Source organism: Oncorhynchus masou, chromosome 12, assembly GCF_036934945.1.
Source record: "Oncorhynchus masou masou isolate Uvic2021 chromosome 12, UVic_Omas_1.1, whole genome shotgun sequence".
NCBI classification, from domain to species: domain Eukaryota; kingdom Metazoa; phylum Chordata; class Actinopteri; order Salmoniformes; family Salmonidae; genus Oncorhynchus; species Oncorhynchus masou.
Window position 1 is genome coordinate 49,791,398 of NC_088223.1, and position 23,424 is coordinate 49,814,821.

General features: G+C 46.9%; 2 protein-coding genes across 2 annotated transcripts; one reads left to right on the forward strand and one right to left on the reverse strand.

Annotated features, from left to right (window-relative positions):
* The first annotated feature begins 1,974 nt into the window (after positions 1–1,974).
* Positions 1,975–7,223, forward strand: f9b (coagulation factor IXb). The gene is made up of 8 exons (XM_064980943.1): positions 1,975–2,154; positions 4,820–4,989; positions 5,099–5,123; positions 5,253–5,366; positions 5,597–5,728; positions 5,838–6,193; positions 6,290–6,416; positions 6,510–7,223. The coding sequence occupies exons 1-8, from the start codon at positions 2,088–2,090 to the stop codon at positions 7,088–7,090; spliced, it is 1,572 nt and encodes a 523-aa protein (XP_064837015.1). The 5' UTR covers positions 1,975–2,087; the 3' UTR covers positions 7,091–7,223.
* Positions 7,224–8,009: 786 nt separating this feature from the next.
* Positions 8,010–22,911, reverse strand: LOC135550281 (proto-oncogene DBL). The gene is given in 28 exon segments (XM_064980942.1): positions 8,010–8,586; positions 8,810–8,913; positions 9,009–9,121; positions 9,289–9,401; positions 9,633–9,748; positions 10,148–10,208; positions 10,368–10,488; positions 10,895–10,987; positions 11,093–11,308; positions 11,467–11,592; positions 11,700–11,792; positions 11,968–12,060; positions 12,183–12,252; positions 12,368–12,483; positions 12,573–12,639; positions 12,847–12,932; positions 13,895–13,980; positions 14,204–14,236; positions 14,239–14,374; positions 14,725–14,916; positions 15,095–15,286; positions 15,439–15,558; positions 15,657–15,771; positions 15,953–16,077; positions 16,200–16,349; positions 16,555–16,671; positions 16,949–17,077; positions 22,740–22,911. Coding segments are annotated over 28 exon segments (3,069 nt in total). The 5' UTR covers positions 22,791–22,911; the 3' UTR covers positions 8,010–8,551.
* Between the last annotated feature and the right edge of the window lie 513 nt (positions 22,912–23,424).

Below are 23,424 nucleotides of genomic sequence, written 5' to 3' on the forward strand. Positions count from 1 at the left end.
ACAACCTCTCCTTCAATGTGATCAAGTCAAATGAGATGATTGTGGACTACAAGAAACAAAGGGCCAAGCACCCCCACATCCACATCAACAGGGTTGTAGTGGAGCAGGTTGAGAGCTTCAAGTTCCTCGGTGTCCACATCACTAAGGTATTATCATGGTCCACACACACCAGCACAGTCATGAAGAGGGTATGACAATGCCTCTTCCCCCTCAGGAGGCTGAAAGGATTTGGCATGGGCCCTCAGATCCTCAAAAAGTTATACAGCTGCACCATTGAGAGCATCTTACTTGCTGCATCACCGCTTGGTATGACAACTACTTGGTATCCAACAACAAGACGCTACAGAGGGAGGGTATTGCTTACGGCCCAGTACATCACTGGGGCCAAGCTCCCTGCCATCCAGGACATTTATACCAGGCGGTGTCAGAGGAAGGCCCTAAAAATTGTCAAAGACTCTCTGACACCATACGGCAGCTTCTACCCCAAAGCCATAAGACTGCTAAATAGTTAGTCCGGGTAGCTATTGCTTAAACTACTTAGCTATCTGCATTGAATCTTTTTGATAACTATTTTGACTCATCACATATGCTGCTGGTCCTGTTGCCTAGTCACTTTATCCCTACCTACAGTATATGTACATATCTACCTCAATTACCTCTCACCCCTGCACATCGACTCGGTACTGATGCACCGTGTATATAGTCAAGTTTTAGTTAATCATTGTGTATTTATTTACTCATTGTGTAACTACATAAACTACATTTTCCTTTAAGTATTTTCTTAGAGAGTACTAATGTTACTGTCCCCACTACAACACAAATATACCTAAATAGATGTCATTTTGTCCTTGAAACATTTAATTCCATTCGTTGCTATGGAGGACTGCTCCTACTGGGTAGTGCCAATATGGCCGACCAGTGGCTTCATATCCTCTCAATGGCCAATGCATAACATCAGCAATCCAGGGTTAATATGCAGTACATCATTGGTACCGACTCAAAGGGCCAAGCTTTCATAAACAGGAACCAAATTCATATTTCAGCTCGTCATTGTAATTTCTAAGCAAAATATATTTATCTGTGAATGAGATCATTGCTTGAATACAGGTGCTGCCAATGTCCATTGGGGAGATGACAGCATTGTCTATGATAAATCTTACATTCTGTTAGCTGTGCAAAACTATATAATGGTTAATACGGACTTTATAGTTGTACATTTTAGAAATATTCGCAATAGTTTCCATGTCCTATGTTTTGTTCTGATGCTTTCACACTGCCTGTTCTGCTGGTAGTACCACACTCACATTGTGACTGCGTGTAGCCTGTTTTAGAGGCCTAGTGCCCTGTTTATACTCTTATCATCCAAAGGTCATGAAAGCTCAGACGGGGAAAATAGCAGGACAGTTAGATATGGGAAAATACACATAATTAGCGAGGCAGAACTTCATCAGCCTGAGCTGGCATCGTCCCTAGGAAGAGATCAGGAGCTGACAGTTTTGCGAGCTCTGCAAATACTGTACAACTTAGGAGTTATACTGACATGCCCACCTCTGCCCCTCATTTGGGTACACAATCATTGTTTTTTTTGTGACACAGACTAGAATTTACAACAGCCGCTTTTAACTTTTATCAAGAGTGGAAATAACCTTGTGGTTGAAGAACCACTATTCAGCGGGGTTGACAAAAGTCAGGCAGCAACTGTCAATATTTGTTGTGTTGCCCAAGTTTGGACCACATTTGTCTTCAATTAGTAAAAATGTATGAACAATTACATTTGAATCAGCAAAATATATAGACCAATAGATTTAATAATAACAGTTAGGTTTTAACTCAAGCCACCCACAAAAAAAATGTAACTTGAAGAGGAATTTTATACACTCACAGAGAGACGGAGAGAGAGAGCGCGAGAGAGAGAGAGCGAGAGAGAGAGAGAGAGAAAGCGAAAGGGAGAGAGAGATTCGCTTACCCAGGTGGTCATGTGCAAATAGTCTCCTGTACTTTGGAGTTTAGAGTCAAGTTTGTCCATTCCTTTTTGGTCTTTTTTGTTTGGTGGGATATCAATAAGAATAACTACCTAGAGCAACAAGATGACAAGGATTTGTTTATTTGTCATAACTGCGGTATTCATGGTGGAAAACGAGTTCACTTCTGGAGGTAGGCTTCACACATTTAACAAAAAAACAGATATCGACAAACAGTATCCTATGCTATTCACAAGTGCCTCTTTATCAGTCTTTATGATAGTATAGAAATACCGTACGAATGTGATGTTTGATTCACATATTATTCACATAACATTTTCTATTATATCCGCTTAACATAAACCCAAACCAGGGCTTGACTTTGATTTCAGTAAACTGGCCTCACTTCTTCCCTGATAACTCATGCCCGTAGTGGGCACAGGGGCATGTTCCCCCTCAGCTTTGTCCTGTTTAAAAATATATATCTATAATAATTTTAATGCATTCTTTTGTGGTTGTTTCTCTGTAATACCTAGCCATCTAGCAATTTTATGAAGTTGTTTTAGCTAGCCCAGATAGGTTCTCAATCACCCATCCTTATAACTAGCTACCAAGAAGCCATTTCAGGTTATCAAGTCAGAGTAGATTACTTGTATAACTATCTTAGCTGGCATGCCTGCTGGCAAGGTTGGTAGACTTTAGAAAATAAATGCAATAGCTAAATGGATAAGACTCACATTCCTTTCAATCTTTTACACAGAAGTTAGCAGAGATGAAGGGAATCACACACTACATGACCTAAAGTATATGGACACCTGCTCGTCGAACATCTCATTCCAAAATCATGGGAATTAATATGGAGTTAGTTGCCCTTTGCTGCCTTAACAGCCTCCACTCTTCTGGGAAGGCTTTCCACTAGATGTTGGAACATTGCTGTGGGGACTTGCTTCCATTCAGCCACAAGAGCATTTGTGAGGTTGGGCGCTGCTGTTGGGTGATTAGGCTTGGCTTGCAGTCGGCGTTCCAATTAATCCCAAAGGTGTTTGATGGGGTTGAGGTCAGTGCTCTGTGCAGGCCAGTCAAGTTCTTCCACGTTTTACCCCGTTTTCGTGATATCCAAATGGTAGTAACAGTCTTGTCCCATCGCTGCAACTCCTGTACCGATTCCGGAAAGACGAAGGTCGAGAGCCATGCTTCCTCCGAAACAAGACCTCGCCAAGCCTCACTGCTTCCTGACACGCTGTTCCCTTAACCCGGAAGCCAGCTGCACCAATGTGTCGGAGTAAACGGCACGCACCTGGCCGCCACAAGGAGTCACTAGAGCGCGATGGGACAAGGACATCCCGGCTGGCCAAACCCTCCCCTAACCCGGACGATGCTGAGCCAATTGTGCGCCGCCTCATGGACCTCTCGGTCGCGGCCGGCTGTGACACAGTCTGGCATCAAACCCGGGTCTGTAGTGACGCCTCTGGCACTGCGATGCAGTGCCTCAGACCGCTGCGCCACTCGGGAGGCCTCGACAAACCATTTCTGTATGGACCTCACTTTGTGCACAAGTGCATTGTCATGATGAAACAGGAAAATGCCTTCCCCAAACTGTTGCCACACAGTTGGAAGCACAGAATCGTATAGAATTTCATTGTATGCTGTAGAGTTAAGAGGCCTAGCCCAAACCATAAAACCATGAAAAACAGCCCCAGACCATTATTCCCCCTCCACCAAACTTTACAGTTGGCACTATACATTCGGGCAGGTAGCATTCTCCTGGCATCCGCCAAGCCCAGATTCATCTGTCGGACTGCCAGATGGTGAAGCGTGATTCATCACTCCAGAGAATGCATTTCCACTACTCCAGAGTCCAATGGTGGCAAGCTTTACAACAGTCCAGCTGACGCTTGACATTGCGCATGGTAATCTTAGGCTTGTGTGAGGCTGCTCAGCCATAGAAACCCAGTTCATGAATCTCCTGTCAAACAGTTATTGTGCTGACGTTGCTTGCAGAGGCAGTTTGGAACTCGGTAGTGAGTGTTGCAACTGAGGACAGACACATTTTTACCTGCTATGCGCTTCAGCACTCTGCAGTCCCATTCTGTGAGCTTGTGTGGCATACCACTTTGCAGCTGAGCCGTTGTTGCTCCTAGACGTTTCCACTTCACAATAACAGCACTTACAGTTTGACCAGGGAAGCTATAGCAGGGCAGACATTGGACGAACTGATTTGTTGGAAAGGTGGCATCCTATGATAGTTCCACATTGAAAGTCACTGAGCTCTTCAGTAAGGCCATTCTACTGCCAATGTTTGTCTATGGAGATTGCATGGCTGTGTGCTCGATTGTTATGTCCACATACGTTTGTATATTTAGTTTCTTCGGGAGGATACAGACAGCTCAAGAGGTATGCTTAGACATGCAGAAAAATAAGCATATATTTTTTAATAGAATTAAGCATAATGATTATGACTCTAGATTGCAGGAAAAAGCTGTTTAAAGTGTTTGAAAAATGCAAAATTCTTCAACTTCCTGACGGGGGCCCTAGCCCCCCTCCAGACTCCCCTCTAGTCATCCTCGCATACTTTGCGCCCCCTCCGAATTTTGGTGTGCATGTGACCCCTGCTCCTTCCAGTTCAGTTGTCAGTCAGTCAAATGCAGTGGCACATTGTATAAACTTCAGGGTACAGATACAGGATGAGAGCATAAGGGCGAGGATGAGAAGAGTCAGAGGAAGGGACGTTTTCTATATGTCAATGATGATATTTTCTTCTTAATGGGAAACGACATATGCTTTGCCAACCTGAACCTATAAGGGGAATTCATTTCAACTCAATTGTTCATCCATTTCTGTCCTCGGTTCCTCCCCAGCCTCAGTGTTTCTGTCCAGGCAGTCTGCAGACACCCTCTTGAGGAGGCAGAAGCGCTACAACACGGGGGCCTTCGAGGAGATGAAGAAGGACAACCTGGAGAGGGAGTGTATCGAGGAGCGCTGCAATCTGGAGGAGGCGAGGGAAGTGTTTGAGAATGAGGAGAAAACAGTAGGTAACATCCCCTACAACCCCACATGAAGTCCATCTGCCCATTAGGCTCTGCCATGTCAAGTGATGGACAGCATCAATAATGGTGTTTCTTTTTCTTTTGATTTAGATGAAATTCTGGGCGAATTACCTTGGTAAGCATTAAGGCAAAAAAAAATTAATTAATCAATATTCTGTAGAGATAGTAGAGTTGTACAATGAGCTGATTGGTATAATGTATCTCATATACCTGTAGTCAAGTCTTTGTCTATGTGCCCCTACAGACGGGGACCAGTGTGAGTCCAACCCATGCCAGAATGGGGGGAAGTGTAAAGATGCCATGAGTGCTTACGTATGCTGGTGTCTACCTCAATTCAATGGGAAAAACTGTGAGATCGGTGAGCAACGCGGTCCCTGTTATCTGTTTAAAATCAAATCAAACGCAGTAACGTCAACCAACTTGTCATCCACTTGGCATTCGATTGGATTTGCAGATATTCCTGCTTTAACCTGAACATTGCATATGTTTACCTTCTAGTAGCTTACATGTTAACCTCGTTAACCCCCCCCCCATTGTTCAAAATCAACTCGTCTCCTAATCCTGTTCTCATGGATTCTCCCTACTCAGAGATGGCTAAGCAGTGTGACATTAACAACGGTGGCTGCTCCCACTTCTGTGTGCTGAACGCCCAGCATGCAGTGTGTGACTGTGCCACAGGGTATAGACTGGCTCCGGACAAGACCACCTGCGAACCAGAAGGTACTGATTGATCCTGCATATAAGTCCGCGCACCTTGTTCTCTTTGCGTTGATTTAAATCATTTATCATCTATTTTTCAACCGGTCTTATCTATGTTTGTTTTGGCCAGGACCATTCCCCTGTGGTCATCTTGGCAAGGCTATAAGCGCAACACTGTCCTCTCGGTCGATCATCACAGCCGTAAATGTTGATCAGACTCGGCAGGAAGAGACATCCAACGCCCTCAATATCACTGAGACACCGGAGGCCACTGTGAACAACACCTTGGATTCTCTTGTGATCAACGCCACCACCACAACCCCCCACCGCGTCAGCAGCACCAGTAGCAGCCACTCTTCCTCAGTGCTGGGGGACTTGCCCTCCTGGGCCTTCTTCCCAACACTGCCCACCATCCAGGAAGAGAAATCCAGCGACCAGCGCATCGTTGGGGGAAACACAGTGAAACCTGGGGAGATCCCCTGGCAGGTAGGACAGTCGTGTGAGTGTGTGAGTGTAACTAAGCCCCTCCAGTCAATGTGTTTAGACTGCGGTTGTCTGTGCTAACCTCTGGGACACTGCCAGGTGTCCCTGATGAGCAAGCTGACCGGGCAGAACTTCTGTGGTGGCACCCTCCTCAGTGAGATGTGGGTCATCACCGCTGCCCACTGCCTGAACGAGGGCAAGATTGGAACCTTCTTCATCAGAGTGGGTGAGTCAAACCAAGTAGGAGTGACTGCCTATTTGGTATTTGTGCTTCATTCGTTCAAAATAATGTTCATCTGATCACAATTCCTCTCGCCAGGGGAGCACAACATGCAGGTCAAGGATGGGACGGAGCATGACCACGCTGTGGCTGAGCATCACATGCACCCGAGATACGACGCCAAGATAAGTCAGTACAACCACGACATAGCCCTGCTCAAGCTCCGCACGCCCGCGCACCTCTCTGACTACAGCCTCCCCATCTGTCTGGGGCCCAAGGACTTCACCGAGACGCTGCTGAGGGAGGCCTCTAGCTCGGTGGTCAGCGGCTGGGGCAGGATGCGCTTCCAGGGCCCTGAGTCCTCCATACTGCAGAAGGTGGAGGTGCCCTACGTGGACAGGACCGAGTGCAAGGGCAGCAGCGCAGAACGGGTGTCCCGCTTCATGTTTTGTGCCGGTTACCGCAGCGAGCAGAAGGATTCATGCCAGGGGGACAGTGGCGGTCCCCATGTCACCCAGTACCGGGACACTTGGTTTCTGACAGGCATCGTGAGCTGGGGGGAGGAGTGCGCCAAGGAAGGGAAGTATGGCATCTACACACGTGTGTCACGTTACTTCCCGTGGATCTCCAATGTCACTGGGCTTAGAAGCATTGGTTCCAATTCTGAGCCTGATGTCTGAGAGGTCCAAGACCCCCCCCCCGCCCTTACGTTACTTAACGTTTTGGATGATTACCATTGTGTAATGTTTAACTGAGCTGATTTACTCTTTGTTGATGAATTAAAAGGGATCCGGGAAATGATGTCTCTTTGAATGTCTTCTGTAAGTTATTCAAAATAGTCAGGCAGATTCAGAAACATTAGGGACTGACCCAGAGGCCTACGCCTTGTACAGTTGTATCAGGCAACATTTACAGAATGCACATCCACACCCATAAAGGTGAAAAAATAAAAATAAAGTTAAGACATAGTAAAGAAACATTTATGAAAATGGATAAGTGTCTGCTAAATTACTAGAATGTAAAGAAAGACTCTCCCATCAGATCCTCTTGTGCTTGTATTTGGTAAAATAATTTCCATCCATATCATATATGAAATTCTCTGTAGATTCGCATGAATCCCCAACGTCCGTCTATGTGGAGAATTAACATAGAAGCTGCAACATCCAATCATCACACTCACTCAGCAGCAGAAGTAGCGGCAGCAGCACTGCAGGACCCTCCTCTCACATCAAATGGTCAGACGACTGACACACCACCCCCTACTGGCACAAAACTGCAGTGCACATAAAAATAAGTATTCGGCAATGTTCAACTTGGAACTGACCACTTGCAACACCCTGTCGACATTCATGCAGAATAGTGAGCATAGAAATACAATGCTTGGCACAGTTTGCTCGCTGTTAGATTTCACACTGAAATGTCAGCTATTTACCATAGTAAATGAGTGGTACAAAATGAGGCTGTTCTAACAAATAAAGCAGACAGGGAAACTGTACAATAGCATGTTTTGGCACATAACCTGGTATTGACGATATGTTGAAATCCGTTATGGTCTATCATGAACCATGATAGCAATACACAAATGTAAAAAAAAAAAAAGAGAGAGAGAGAGATTGGATTCACATTCACTGTAACAGAAGTAAAACAGTCATTTACTAAGTAAATGTATTTATAAAGTGGACTAGAAACAGTTCATGCATCTCATCCAGGAAAATGAAGACATGGAGATCCTATCTCCCGGGGTGACAGTTCTTTAAGGTTGATGTTGTGATGCTGCCCGGGGGTCGGAAAGTAGACTCAGTCCGCTGCCTTGTGCTCGAGGTTGTTTGCTTGACGTGGGTAGGGACGTTACCCACGGCAACACATGCACCCTCTGGAGGAAATGTAAAAAGACGTCCTTGTGGTTTTATCGTCATGGTATTAATATGGTGGTGATTATTATACATTTCCGGAGATGGACGGTTAAAAGAAGCCGACCCTTCAGATCCTCTGGTTTGATTGATGACTGGTCGGTCTCTGGCAGCATGTTCAAGGCCCCTGGAGACTCCAGGAAAGACGACCTTGGATGGGAAGGATGTCAGGACGACAGTTGTGGGGTCAGAGGTTGTGTCCGGACGGAGGGTGGATGGCACGTGCTTCATTCAGAGAGAGCTGAGCTTCCGGGTTTTCTGATTCCCTGAAAGAGAAACACACAGGTAGTAAGGTCGTAATGTGCAGGTATGTAGAGAAACACACAGGTAGTAAGGTCGTAATGTGCAGGTATGTAGAGAAACAAACAGGTAGTAAGGTCGTAATGTGCAAGTATGTTTGTGGATATGAGGACATCTTATTCATCCATGCTAATAGCTACAAACACCAGAAAAGTGAGCTCTACTACTGGTCCACGGGGAGCCCCTCACCTTCCATCCTGCCTGAGTGGGCACGGCCACTCTCTCCCAGAATCCTGTGCAGGTTATCAGCTGAGACCCGACCCTCATCACAACGACTGACATTCCTCACGAGCCTGACAGAGAGAGAATCAGGAGTACTGCTGTAGTAACGACAGCAAGCAACAGCAACAGCAACAGCGGTAGTGATGTTAGTAACGGGGCTTCTCACCACTTCCCTACAGTGTCCTGATCCAGCAGCTGGATGACATCGCCGCACTTAATGATGAGGTCATCTGTACTGCACACACTACTTTCCACCAGGGCCCTGTACCTCCCAGGAACCTGTGAGAGGAAAGCATGTCCCCTTAAGACCAGATAAACAGAAAAACAGACTGACAATAGCCTCGTATTTTACATCGTGCTCTAACTCCAATGTCCAATTACGTCCACAAACTGTTTTGCAGGAACACTTGACAATACAACGCCAGGTGACGTTTAGACCGGCTCACCAGTGGAGTAGGGTCGTCCTCCTCGTCAGAGTCTGACAGGTTGGACAAGTCAGTGGTGCTCCAGTCCTCCGGACCCTCACAGATGTCCACTGAGTGGGAGGTGCCAGGCCAACCTACGTTTTACATAGAGAAGCTCTTGATTACAACCCTCCCTGCAAGTCAAAGGCCTCTCACTTTCAAAACCTTCCCACTGATGACAAAAACACAATTCCACTGCGAAGACATGCTGGACTTTTCAGTGTCAAAACCTCACCGACCGGCCCCAATTGGCCAGTAGACTTGGAGTCTACTTTGCTACTAAAGTGTGTGAGACAAAATGGTTGCTGTTTTCCACGCATACTCACTGCGTCGATTGTTGTGCTGGGGCTGAGGGGAGAAGACCACGGGGTCTGTGAGGACGGGGCTGGTGCGGCCGGACGACTCGGCCTCCTCCGTGCTGAGGGACTGGTCTGGAGGCTTACTGTGAGGAAGGACATCAAAACAACCTGAGCAGCCAGTGATCTGCCTGGGACTCCACGGCATGCACACCGACATATGAGCCAGACTGTCCCGCGTCGCAAAGGAACGGGGGGCAGAAACACAACATCCACATGGTCACAAGCTTGGCCTCAGGCACTGGCTAAGTCACACCGTTCTCCAGACCAATGCCAGAGAAACAAGCTTGACATTTCGGGAGTCACTAGGCTGGAGATGAGTTGAAACCAAGCTATGATTGGAATCGACCACAAGCGAATCGCACGCTCATTTCCAAACATTTCCAGGAAATCCCCAACGTTCTCTTTGTTCATCATGCAAATTGTGAGACACGGGGACATGAGAGAACATGAGAGGATGTGAGAGGACATGCAAAGAGCATCACCTGTCAGTAGAGGGAGGAGACAGAGGAGTCTGCTCTGAGAGTTGACTAGGGGGAATGTCTTCTGAGAGAGGGAGAGGGGAGAGGGGAGGGGGGGGGGGCAGAGGGCAGAGGGCAGATAAAAGTGATTTTAGACCTCCAGGTAGTTTAACCAAACTACTGGCATGCAGACAGACGAGTCACATCACACCACAATAGAAGACAAGGGGAATGGATAACACACCCAACATGGAAGCTGACAGACAAGTAGACGCAAAGTAGAAACCTTGGAGGAGCCTCTGCTGGTTGGTGAGAATTTTCCTGATCTCGGTGAGCCAGGTGATCTTGATCTGGAACGTCGGGGCCTGGGGAACACAGGCACGGGCATCAGTACCGCGTGTGTGTCAGCGAGTCAAATCAAACCAAACTGTATTGGCAGCGTACACATCTTGCAGATGTTATCGCGGGTGCCGCGAAATGCTTGTGTTTCGACCAAACATAAAATGAAAAAATTGAGGAATGTCCGGACGAGCAATGTCAGTGTCCGGAATATCAATGTACAGGATGGTGTGTGTATAGACATTATGGACAGCGTAGGAATAGAAAAGGCGGGCACAGCAGTAGTTGTTTAGGGTGAGCCTTGACTAGAATACAGTGAATACATATGAAGTAAGAAGCCCAGACCAAGCCCACTCCATCACTTGCCAAGGCACAGACTAAACTGAGAGCACAAGAGCATCAAAATCAAACGATACATAATGTGGCCCTCACCTGAACAACGTACACCTCCTCTCTGCCACTGTACCAGAGCTCAAACTTCTTCACGTCTCCTTTGACATTCTCAGTGATGCCAACAGCACTCATCTGCAGAGAAAACACAATTCACCACCCCGAGTGTGTTGACTGTCCCTTTAATCAAAGCGAACGCGTGTCCATATGATAAGAACAGAAGTGCTGGACGTGCCTTACCCTCAGGCAGTGCTTGAAGCTGTAGAAGGGGGTGCGGTCGTGGCCCTCCCCATGCTCCTCACGGCGCTTGCAGAAGAGCAGAGCGTGCTCATGCAGGAAGAGGTGCCTCTGCATGGGTTTGAAACGGGCCTTCATCCTCGTCGGGCCCCTCTTATGGCTGATCCACACACTGAAGGAGCCCTGCATCAGCACCCGGCCCAGGTCACTCAGCTCCCCCTGAGGACACAGCCAGACACAACACAACCCAGCATGTTGGGATGTGGTAAGACATAATCATTACAAAATTCACAGAGAGAAAAACAAGATGCACATCTGTCCCTTTCTCATTCATTCTCACTTAGTCACTCATACATTCTCTCAGTCACATGCTTTACCTCATAACCTGTGATGGCAATCTGGTGCATGGAGTCGTTGACAGACTTGAGGAGATCCAGCATGGACTCTAGTGCCCCCTGCAGCTCAGAGATATAATCACTGTCTGCGCTGTGCTTCAACAGCTCCTGTCGGGGAAGACAGGAGCCCGGAAGGCCCCAATGTGTTCAAATGGAATGTTAAAGCACACACACGGACCATGTAAGTCAAGATGTCGGCTGAGCCCAAGCCCTACCTTCAGCAGCAGCTGGTACTTAGTCAGTCTCTGGACAGGCTTTAGGAGGTACGAGTCCAACCCCAGTTTGTGCTCCAGCTTCTTCTGACACTCCTGCACAGGATGGAGAGTAAAGACTGAAGAAATCGTTCAAATGTATGCAGAAGACGCAACGTTCGTAAAAACTACATCACTTTTATCAACACGTGAAAGGGGATTCAAAAGTGGGGGGTAAGGGGAAGTGCATCTCTCTTCAATGAAAAAAAAAACAGTTTGGCAGTCCACTTACCTGGAAGAAGAGGGAAGCAGAGCACTGTCTCCATAGCAACTCGGAGTGCGGCTTGTTCTGACAGTAACGCTCGTACACCTGGAACTTTTCTTTCTGAAACGGACAGAGAAAATGTCAAAACCAAGCCAACTGACTGTAGAGGGTTTACAGGGGGCTCTGCCTGATGACCCCCATACCACATGAAGTCAGAGAGGGGTGATCAGAAGCTTGCTCACCCGTCGTAGAAAGCATGCTCCAACCCTCTCGGGAGTCTCCAGGCACCCCTCCAAGTCCTGGAGGAAGGTCCTGTAGAGAGGAGAGGCATGACTTCAATCAATACTCTCCTCACTGTAAAAACAGAGCTTTTGCTTATCAGTGCCTCACTGCGTGTGAAAGAGCGAGTGTTTGTGCACTTCCTTGCCTGCTATGGAATTTGTAGATCTCTGGCATATTCCCGAAGAGGACCTCCTTTTTGCTGCGCAGGGCAGAGGGCAGTAGGTTGGAGAGGGCGGGGTTATCCATCTCTGCCCTGTAACCCTACAGAAATGAAGACTTGTTTTTTTTTAAATATTGTACCCTTTGGGATGGTTTGTGTGTCTGTGCAACTGTTAAATGAAACACCTTACCAGCAAGACAGAGAGCAGCTCCTCTACATAGATCCTCTCTGTCTCAATAAGCTCTTTGATTATGTGTCTGAAGACACAAAGCACAGTCAGCAAGATGCACAGAGAGAGAGAGAGAGAGAGACAGAGAGGCACCAGTAAGGGAAATTCCTTTATTAAATGAAATGCAATTACATTTTCTAGGCAGATAACAGACAAAGACAGATAAACAGTTGATGAAACCAAGCTGGAATCAGACAGTACATGCAGACTGATGATGAGTGGGGTGCTGTTTCACCGTTTCAGCTGGTCTGGGTTCTCCTCTCCCTCCTGGCCGTAGGAGAGAGAGTTGCGGTTCTCCTCATAGTCATGCATCACCTCAATCTGGAGGGGGAGAGAGAGAGAGAGAGGGCAAGAATGAATTTAGTCAACATGACAAGCTGAAACAGTGATAAGCCACTCTGTAGGACAAAGATGATGTGGAGGTCAGATTAAAAATAAAAAAATGCTATCCCACACTGGAGAAAATGCAAATCGTGTTGACATGAAATGTAAAGGAGGGACATTCTATAGCCCTATTGGGACGGGGGAGGTTGGGATGGTCGGGTAATGTAATTACCAGCACGAGCACAAAACACCACATCCGTCATTTTAGTCTTGTCCGTATCTGCCATGTCAGTCATTTTTACTTGGCAGGTAGGTTATTATTCCAGACTCCCCAGGTTCTCTGCTACTACTTATTCCGTGTGCATCGTCATCCCGGTGTTTTGAGGGATGTTACAGGTGCTGCACGCAGTCTTAAAACAAAGCGCCACGCGCGTAGCGTACAGATGTTGGATCTGCTTTGTCATGTACCAACTTTCTCGCCTGCTGGGCACAGACTTTAACTCAACGTCTATTCCACTTCGGTTCAACGTCCTTTTATTACAATGACGTGGATACGACGTTGACTCAACCAGCGGGCAGTGCCTATTTCTCTTTTGAAAGATTAAGAGGATGATATTGTGCCAATGAATTGATCAATTGGCAATTACGTCAGCTAATTGAATGACTGCATACAGTTCACGCATGTAAGTCGAAATATATTCACACCTAGAACAGCATCCTGTCTCCCGTCACGATGGTCCATTTTGAATTGAGAAAAATGATATATTTCCCGGGGCAGTTTGGTAAAACGAATCCCATTCGAATCGTCGATTGGGGAAAAAACGGACGTGTTCCGGTTCGAAACAACCACGTAGCCAAAGGCCTATATTAATACAGGTCTCGTTCGTGTCAGACACTTGATGAATGCAGTGGGTCTTAAGGAACCTTCTGATCTGTAGGTGTCACAACCCAACTCTCACCTTTCGAGGGCTTTTCCGAGCTGCCCTCTTGCCAGGTAAGAGGTCAAAAGAGAACCTTGAGTTGAGAACCGAGTTGAAATCTACACCTGCAGGCATGAAAATGCACAGAATGATTATAAAAAATAAAAAAAGACTATTACTTCAAGTATGAACACTTGATCTGAGGAAGACAGGCTGCTGAATGTCCACTATCATCCTTGAAAAACCTTTTCTCACACACCTAATAATCAGAGTACCAGAACTAACTCACATTCAGCGTCCGTTAGGCCTCGGTAAGAGTTTTGTGGTTGTGTATTTATGGTAACGTACTGTGTTTGGGGGAGAAGAGAGGGGATTTACACCGGGAGAGTGCTCAGGCCGAGGGGCCACCAGCTGGATGGGCCGCACCTGAATGTCAGCCAGCTTCCTCAGACATGCCTGTCTGTTGTGGATCATTCTCTGCATGGCAGACAGCTTCTCAGTGGCCACCCCAATCTGAGACTGAGATAGAGAGAGAGACAGAGAGAGAGAGAGAGAGAGAGAGAGAGAGAGAGAGAGAGAGATTACTGATAGAGATCGACAGGCGTATTGGATCTGCATGAGGGAAGAGAAAGGTGGAAAGTGCTGGCAACAGCAGGTTGTTGATAGTAATACCCTACGCTTGTGGCAGTTGTAGAATTAGAGTACGTATCAAGTTTGCCGTGTCGACAGGATGTTGTCGTCGCACCAAAGAGCTTTGGGATGAAATGATACGGTGATAACGGGAGGAAATGGCACGGTATGACTTGGAGCCAGGCTGGGTGGAAATGTGACTGATACCAAAGAACACACTATGGCACAGGGATGCATACCTCTAGCTGAGGGGTCAGGATGGCCTCAAACTCCAGACTGAGGACATCAGGGCTTTGGCTCAGACACAACGGTGTCTCCTCCTGGAGTCTCTCTATATCCTGCAGCGCTCCCTGAGCTCCCTCCTTGGACTGGAACTTATCCACCAGCTGATTGGCTAAGAGGTAAGCCCCCTCGTCACACCAGCGCCGGGCCTGAAGGCGGATATAGACACACAAACACAGACACACACACACACAGAGAGACGCATGGAAGCATGACACACTGACCATCACAGACATCACAGACTCTACAAGCTTTATGAGTGGATATGGGAGGATGGGGGTTACAATTGTGTGCGTGTGTGTGTGTGTGGTGCGTGCGCTCGCATGCCTCTTCCAGACGCAGCAGCAGGTGGCGTATGCGGGTGAGGGTAGCCCGTTTGGCTCGGATAGCGGTGGTCAGCACGTCACAGTGGTGCCGCAGCTCGTTGCACCGCTGGACGATCAGGGCCAGAGCGTAGTGGTGACCGGTGGCCAGCTGGTGGCCGCGCAGGATGATGATCTGGGCGCGGCCCATTTCTTCCTGACAACCACCACAATCACACAACAACAAAAAACAGTCAAGGATCCCCAACATAGGTGCACCTATCTGGAGCAGTTTACGTTTTTCTGTCAGAAATCTCAAGATGTACTCGATAAGGGTCAAGAGGTTTGTTTGTGTCGTGGGACCCTGACCTGTGCGCGGGTGTCCAGTGACTCCAGATCTTTTAATAGCTGTTCTGTCTGGACCACAGTCCCGCCCACGGCAGCGACCTCCTTCTCCTGACCAGACAGCTGGTCCAGGATCTCCTCCATCTGAGCAACAGCAAAAAGGAGGTTTGACCTTTGGCACTAAATGTAGGAAATAGTACAGATTGACACTTTTCCCTTTTACCACTGTAAACTGGCTGTACCTCATGAAAGCTCATCTCATATCTCATCAGCTGAAGGTACTGCTGCAGTTTCAGGTGATGCTTCTCAAAAAAGCCATCAAAAGCCATCTCCATGTCCCGTAGTTGGGCCAGAAGCCTGAAGAAAACAGATGGTACACAAGCTAAAGGTCAAACACTTTATCAAAACAATAACTCCTCCAGAACCCCATCCCATGGCTACCGCAAAGACAACACGAGATAAATGAAACTATACACACCAACGGCATGTGAAGAAACACAATTGTCTGAACCATCTTTTTTTTAACAGTGTACTGTACCTCTGCACCGTGTCCCAGTCCTGTTTGATATCTTTGTCCTCCTGGCCATCAGTTTTAGCTGCCTTGGCGGCTTCTAGGTTGGAGAGCAAGTGACGGCCCTCCCGCATCACTGACCTGATGTCATCCTGCAATCGTTGCCATTCAGTTATTCACGGGACATCACAGCAACATGCACTACTACGGCCTTGCGACAACAACAACAAAAACTCTGAATAGTTCCGAGGTTGTGATGGGAGGCGTGTCTTACTTTCAGCTGCCTGTATTTGTCAGTGTGGGATCTGAGGAGGAACTCGATGGCGTCGGCCTCATCTGGAAGCTCGGTCTCGGCGAGCTCGGTGCCGAACGACTGCAGCAACTGGGCTATCTCCTTGACAGTCACGGCAAAGCTCTCAATAGCCTACAGAGGGAGACAAAGAGTAATGAACGTCTTGCCTTATACCATAAACACCGATATTGTCATGTACTCTGCCACACTGCACATCTAGGCTGCTTTGCGGTGTAATTGTCTACATGTTGTTGACGAAGGTCCGTGTACCAAAATACCAGGTCTGCCTATAAATCGATGTGTTGCTTCAGGTGACACCGTGGGACAGCATGTTTACCGTACGAAGGACAACCCAGTCACTATGGCAGTAGTCCAGAGTTCCACCAAACTCTGAGGTCAGCTGGTTCTCATCGATGTAGCGAAGCAGGTCCGTAACCGAACTGAGCATAACCACCTGTGGAAGAACGCAGAGTAGCAGACCGAGGTGTACAGCACAAAACCACCGTGACAACCAGAATCGATCATAATCACTCCTCACCTTACAGTAATACATCTTAGAGAGAGAGTGTGGGTAAACACAACCTAAGAGAGTTCTCCACAGCCCCTGATATTGTCCGACTGTTGAAACAACTACTGGGATCGCCCGAATACGGCCCCTTAACCACTTTCTGTTACGGGTATTTGCTCAACATTTCAAACAAGCCTTGGTTTCGTCATTTTCCACTTCTTACCGGCATCTTGAGCATGAAGTCATCCTGGCTGAAGCGGAAGCCCAAGTCAGTGCCGGTGCCTGAGGGACTCTGCAGGAGGCTGGTGGGCCGCAGAACCAACACCAGGTGGAGATTCCCCGGGAAGGACATCTGCAGCAAGAAGACAGCAGGAGAAGAGAACAACAGTTAAGATAATTGATATCATTGGACCTTATTGCCTGTGTGGCATGACTGTTGTGTCAGCCTGCTCTGTTTAATTCCTACTTGGTTATTGCCTCACTACCGTTCTCAAGCGGTTCTTCTTTAGTTTTCATCCTACTCAGTAAGTGTGGACGTTCACAGCGTTTGACCTTCTTAGCTCATTAGATAACTCTTACATAAAGCCCTCCTCCCTATCGCAATAGACAAGTGAATAAACCTAAGTCAGCATGTTTATTTGATTTTATTATTATTTATTTTTTTTACCCCCTTTTTCCCCCCAATTTCGTGGTATCCAACTGTTAGTAGCTACTATCTTGTCTCATCACTACAACTCCCGTAGGGCTTGGGAGAGACGAAGGTCGAAAGCCACGTGTCCTCCGAAACACAACCCAACCAAGCCGCACTGCTTCTTAGCACAGCGCGCATCCAGCGCGCATGTTGATGTTTGGTAGAAATGTTAACCCATATGTTGCATGGATAGATGAATGCAGAGATATATTTTGATACATATTTTACACGTTAACTATATGGCTCTGGATGAATGTAATGGGCTCTAATTTGGCCAAGTTGTTCTAATTCTGTCCACTGGAAAATAGGTTCCGGTTCATTTTAAAGCATTGCAAAACAAGTATGACAAGTATTGTCTCTACATGATGACTAAAATAAACAAGTGATAGAGAAAGAGGAGAAATACCGGTCAAATAGAAACCTTCTACTGTCTCTGGAATAGCAGAGAAACTCACAACATACTGCAACACCTCTAACATCATACTGCAACACCTCCAGCATCATTCTGCAATGCCTCCAACATCATACTGCAACACCTCCAACATCATACTGCAACACCTCCAACATCATACTGCAACACCCTCCTACATCATACTGCAACACCCTCCAACATCATATTGCAACGCCCTCCAACATCATACTGCAACACCTCCAACATCATACTGCAACACCCTCCTACATCATATTGCAACACCCTCCAACATCATACTGCAACGCCTCCGACATCATACTGCAACACCTCCGACATCATACTGCAACACCTCCGACATCATACTGCAACACTTCCAACATCATACTGCAACACCTCCAACATCATACTGCAACACCTCCAACATCATACGGCAACGCCTCCAACATCATACTGCAACGCCCTCCAACATCATACTGCAACACCTCCAACATCATACTGTAACACCTCCAACATCATACTGCAATGCCTCCAACATCATACTGCAACAACTCCAACATCACACTACAACACCGCCAACATCATACTGCAACGCCTCCAACATCATACTGCATCTGTTTCAGTAGGATATGTTGGATAAAGGAATAAAGACAGACACCGATCAACTAGACTCCGTAACAGCAACGCCCTTCGACATCATACTGCAACGCCTCTGACATCATACTGCAACGCCTCGAACATCATACTGCAATGCTTCCGACATCATACTGCAACGCCTCCGACACCATACTGCAACACCTCCGACATCATACTCCATCGTCTCCAACATCATACTGCAACACCTCCAACATCATACTGCAACACCTCCGACATCATACTGCAACGCCTCCGACACCATACTGCAACGCCTCCGACACCATACTGCAACACCTCCGACATCATAAGGCAACAACTCCGACATCATACTGCAACACCTCCATCATACTGCAACACCTACGACATCATACTGCAACACCTCCAACATTATACTGCATCTGTTTCAGTATGATATGTTGGATAAAGGAATAAAGACAGACACCTATCAACTAGACTCCGTAACAGCAGGCCCTCCAACATCACACTACAACACCGCCAACATCATACTGCAACGCCTCCAACATCATACTGCAACACCTCCGACATCATACTGCAACGCCCTCCGACATCATACTGCAACACCTCCAACATTATACTGCATCTGTTTCAGTAGGATATGTTGGATAAAGGAATAAAGACAGACACCTCTCAACTAGACTCCGTAACAGCAACGCCCTTCGACATCATACTGCAACGCCTCTGACATCATACTGCAACGCCTCGAACATCATACTGCAATGCTTCCGACATCATACTGCAACGCCTCCGACACCATACTGCAACACCTCCGACATCATACTCCATCGTCTCCAACATCATACTGCAACACCTCCAACATCATACTGCAACACCTCCGACATCATACTGCAACGCCTCCGACACCATACTGCAACACCTCCGACATCATACGGCAACAACTCCGACATCATACTGCAACACCTCCATCATACTGCAACACCTACGACATCATACTGCAACACCTCCAACATTATACTGCATCTGTTTCAGTATGATATGTTGCATAAAGAAATAAAGACAGACACCTATCAACTAGACTCCGTAACAGCAGGCCCTCCAACATCACACTACAACACCGCCAACATCATACTGCAACGCCTCCAACATCATACTGCAACACCTCCGACATCATACTGCAACGCCTCTGACACCATACTGCAACACCTCCGACATCATACTCCATCGTCTCCAACATCATACTGCAACACCTCCAACATCATACTGCAACACCTCCGACATCATACTGCAACGCCTCCGACACCATACTGCAACACCTCCGACATCATACGGCAACAACTCCGACATCATACTGCAACACCTCCATCATACTGCAACACCTATGACATCATACTGCAACACCTCCAACATCATACTGCAACACCTCCGACATCATACTGCAACACCTCCAACATTATACTGCATCTGTTTCAGTATGATATGTTGGATAAAGGAATAAAGACAGACACCTATCAACTAGACTCCGTAACAGCAGGCCCTCCAACATCACACTACAACACCGCCAACATCATACTGCAACGCCTCCAACATCATACTGCAACACCTCCGACATCATACTGCAACACCTCCGACATCATACTGCAACACCTCCATCATACTGCAACACCTCCGACATCATACTGCAACACCTCCAACATCATACTGCAACACCTCCGACATCATACTGCAACACCTCCAACATTATACTGCATCTGTTTCAGTATGATATATTGGATAAAGGAATAAAGACAGACACCTATCAACTGGACTCCGTAACAGCAGGCCCTCCGACATCATACTGCAACGCCTCCGACATCATACTGCAACGCCTCCGACATCATACTGCAACACCTCCGACATCATACTGCAATGCCTCCGAAATCATACGGCAACAACTCCGACATCATACTGCAACACCTCCGACATCATACTGCAACACCTCCATCATACTGCAACACCTCCGACATCATACTGCAAGACCTCCGACATCATACTGCAACACCTCCAACATCATACTGCAACGCCTCCGACATCATACTGCAACACCTCCAACATTATACTGCATCTGTTTCAGTATGATATATTGGATAAAGGAATAAAGACAGACACCTATCAACTGGACTCCGTAACAGCAGGCCCTCCGACTCCGACATCATACTGCAACGCCTCCGACATCATACTGCAACGCCTCCGACATCATACTGCAACACCTCCGACATCATACTGCAATGCCTCCGAAATCATACGGCAACAACTCCGACATCATACTGCAACACCTCCGACATCATACTGCAACACCTCCATCATACTGCAACACCTCCGACATCATACTGCAAGACCTCCGACATCATACTGCAACACCTCCAACATCATACTGCAACGCCTCCGACACCATACTGCAACACCTCCGACATCATACTCCATCGTCTCAAACATAATACTGCAACACCTCTGACATCATACTGCAACGCCTCCAACACCATACTGCAACACCTCCGACATCATACTGCAACAACTCTAACATCATACTGCAACACCTCCGACATCATACTGCAACACCTCCAACATCATAGTGCAACACCTCCGACATCATACTGCAACGCCTTCCGACATCATACTGCAACACCTCGGACATCATACTGCAATGCCTCCAACATCATTTTGCAAAACCTTCAACACCATACTGGAACACCTCCGACATCATACTGCAACACCTCCATCATACTGCAACACCTCCGATATCATACTACAACACCTCCAACATCATACTGCAACGCCTCCAACATCATACTGCAACACCTCCGACATCATACTGCAACACCTCCGACATCATACTGCAACACCTCCAACATCATACTGCAACGCCTCCAACATCATACTGCAACGCCTCCAAAATCATACTGCAACACCTCCAACATCATACTGCAACCCCTCCATCATACTGCAACAGCAGTGGAGGTCCTTAGACTCTTATAACATCCCTGTGACCAACTAGCTGTTGTTCTATGTCAGACTCTCCAGATGTGTGAGGCAAATGCACCTCAGGCTCAGCACTAAAAGTGAATAAGACTTCAGTAAAGGAACTTTGCGTAGGCCAATTGGAGATGTACTTCCATGTACAGGCCACTGTGATCCAAGGGGCAGCTTTGAGCAGCAGCGTGAATGCAAATAGATATAAGGCAAAGTCAATCTGAATGTCTGCGGGACAGGTGATCAATGAAACACACCAGGCGACACCAAGCCTATCAGCTTTCCCTCACACTCAGTCAATCCTAGTGGAGACATGCTGAAGATTAGTTTGACCACTGCAGCACAGATCAGAAACATGCATATCAACAGTTTTTTGGCCTTTTACACATCTCAAATAGACCCCTAATACCATCACATAATGCATGTATTATGAGAGACAGTTTTTTGGTATAATTCAGCTCTACCAAAACTACTGTCTCCATCGTTTGCAACCACACTGCTGTGCCAGTGAAATACCTTGCTTACGGTACACCTTTATTTAACCAGGTAGGGCAGTTGAGAACAAGTTCTCATTTACAACTGCAACCTGGCCAAGATAAAGCAATGCAGCGTGACACAAACAACAGCTTCAGTGATGTTTGCAATTCGTTCCAGTCATTGGCAGCAGAGAACTGGAAGGAAAGGCGGCCAAAGTAGGAATTGGCTGTGGTGCCTGTGATGCCCTGTGGTGAACTACAGAGCAAATATAGTACAATAGGCTATATCAGTTATTAGCTAACTGTATATGAAGGATGCAGACGGATACATACAGACAGCTGTAGAAATGCAACTAGGCTACTGCAATAATATTTTAAGGTCATACAATATTCATTAACTCTCTGTCGATAAAGATAACACTGAAGATAATACCCTCCTATAACAAACACTAGGTTATATCACTCTTCAATGCCTAAAGACCTGTTTCAACTAATGTTACTGTTGTTATCCCGCAAGACTCATCATACACACCATTTGTCATTGGCATGTCCTGTCCGACCCCCCCACATCTCCAAACACATGTATAGACGTGCAACTATGTAAACTATTTTTGAAATTCACGCTTACTAGAACAGACAGAAACTCGAGTGTTATCTGACATTTGTATATGCCTTAAGTCGCATGCGATTTCTAGCTGATGCCGCAGTAGGGCACATTCCGGCCAAGCAGTGTTCGCCTCGCTATGCTGCAATAGACAGATCCTGATTCCTAATTTCGGGAAACATCAAATAAATACTTATATCGTAAACATCTTACCGCGGCCCTCCGCAAACGGGGCAGTCCCCTAAAAGGATTGGCCTCCGCCATGGTTTTGGGTTGGCCTTTCTAGGGGATATCACCCTATTTTAAGGGGATATCTCGCCGCCTCACAACTTCCCTCCCTCCATCAGTACTGCGCGGGACTCTCGGCAGTAGTGAGCAGCCGCAGCATCGCATTGCAGTGGCCGGGTGGGTAGCAGGTAGTGATTACGAACGAACGGCTCTTTTTGAACGGCTGTTTTTGGTGAACGTTGGGAATCGAATTGCATCGGTGAAAAAGCCGTCCATTTGGCTCCCTTATTTGCATACTGTTACTGTTGCTTTTTTCAGCTGCAGACATCGATTATCTGCAGACAAATTATAAAAACATTATCTGAAGATGGTCATTCCTCAATGCCGGAACCATATAGTGAGGAGAGAGCCTCATTCTGATCAACGCTATTTTTTTCCATTGCATTATATTTGTTCATATATTTGGTCTGGTAAAAATATAGTTGAACTCGCATTTCACGATCTGACCTAATGGTAGGCAACGTTTTAGGCATTAAATTAGAGATTGGCTATTTTTTTATGGTTTAAGGTCACTTTGCAAGCACGACTGAACGAATAGCCGTTTGGTAGCCAAATGAACGGCTCTTTTTAGGTGAAAGGAGCCAAATGATCCGGTTCACCGAAAAGACTC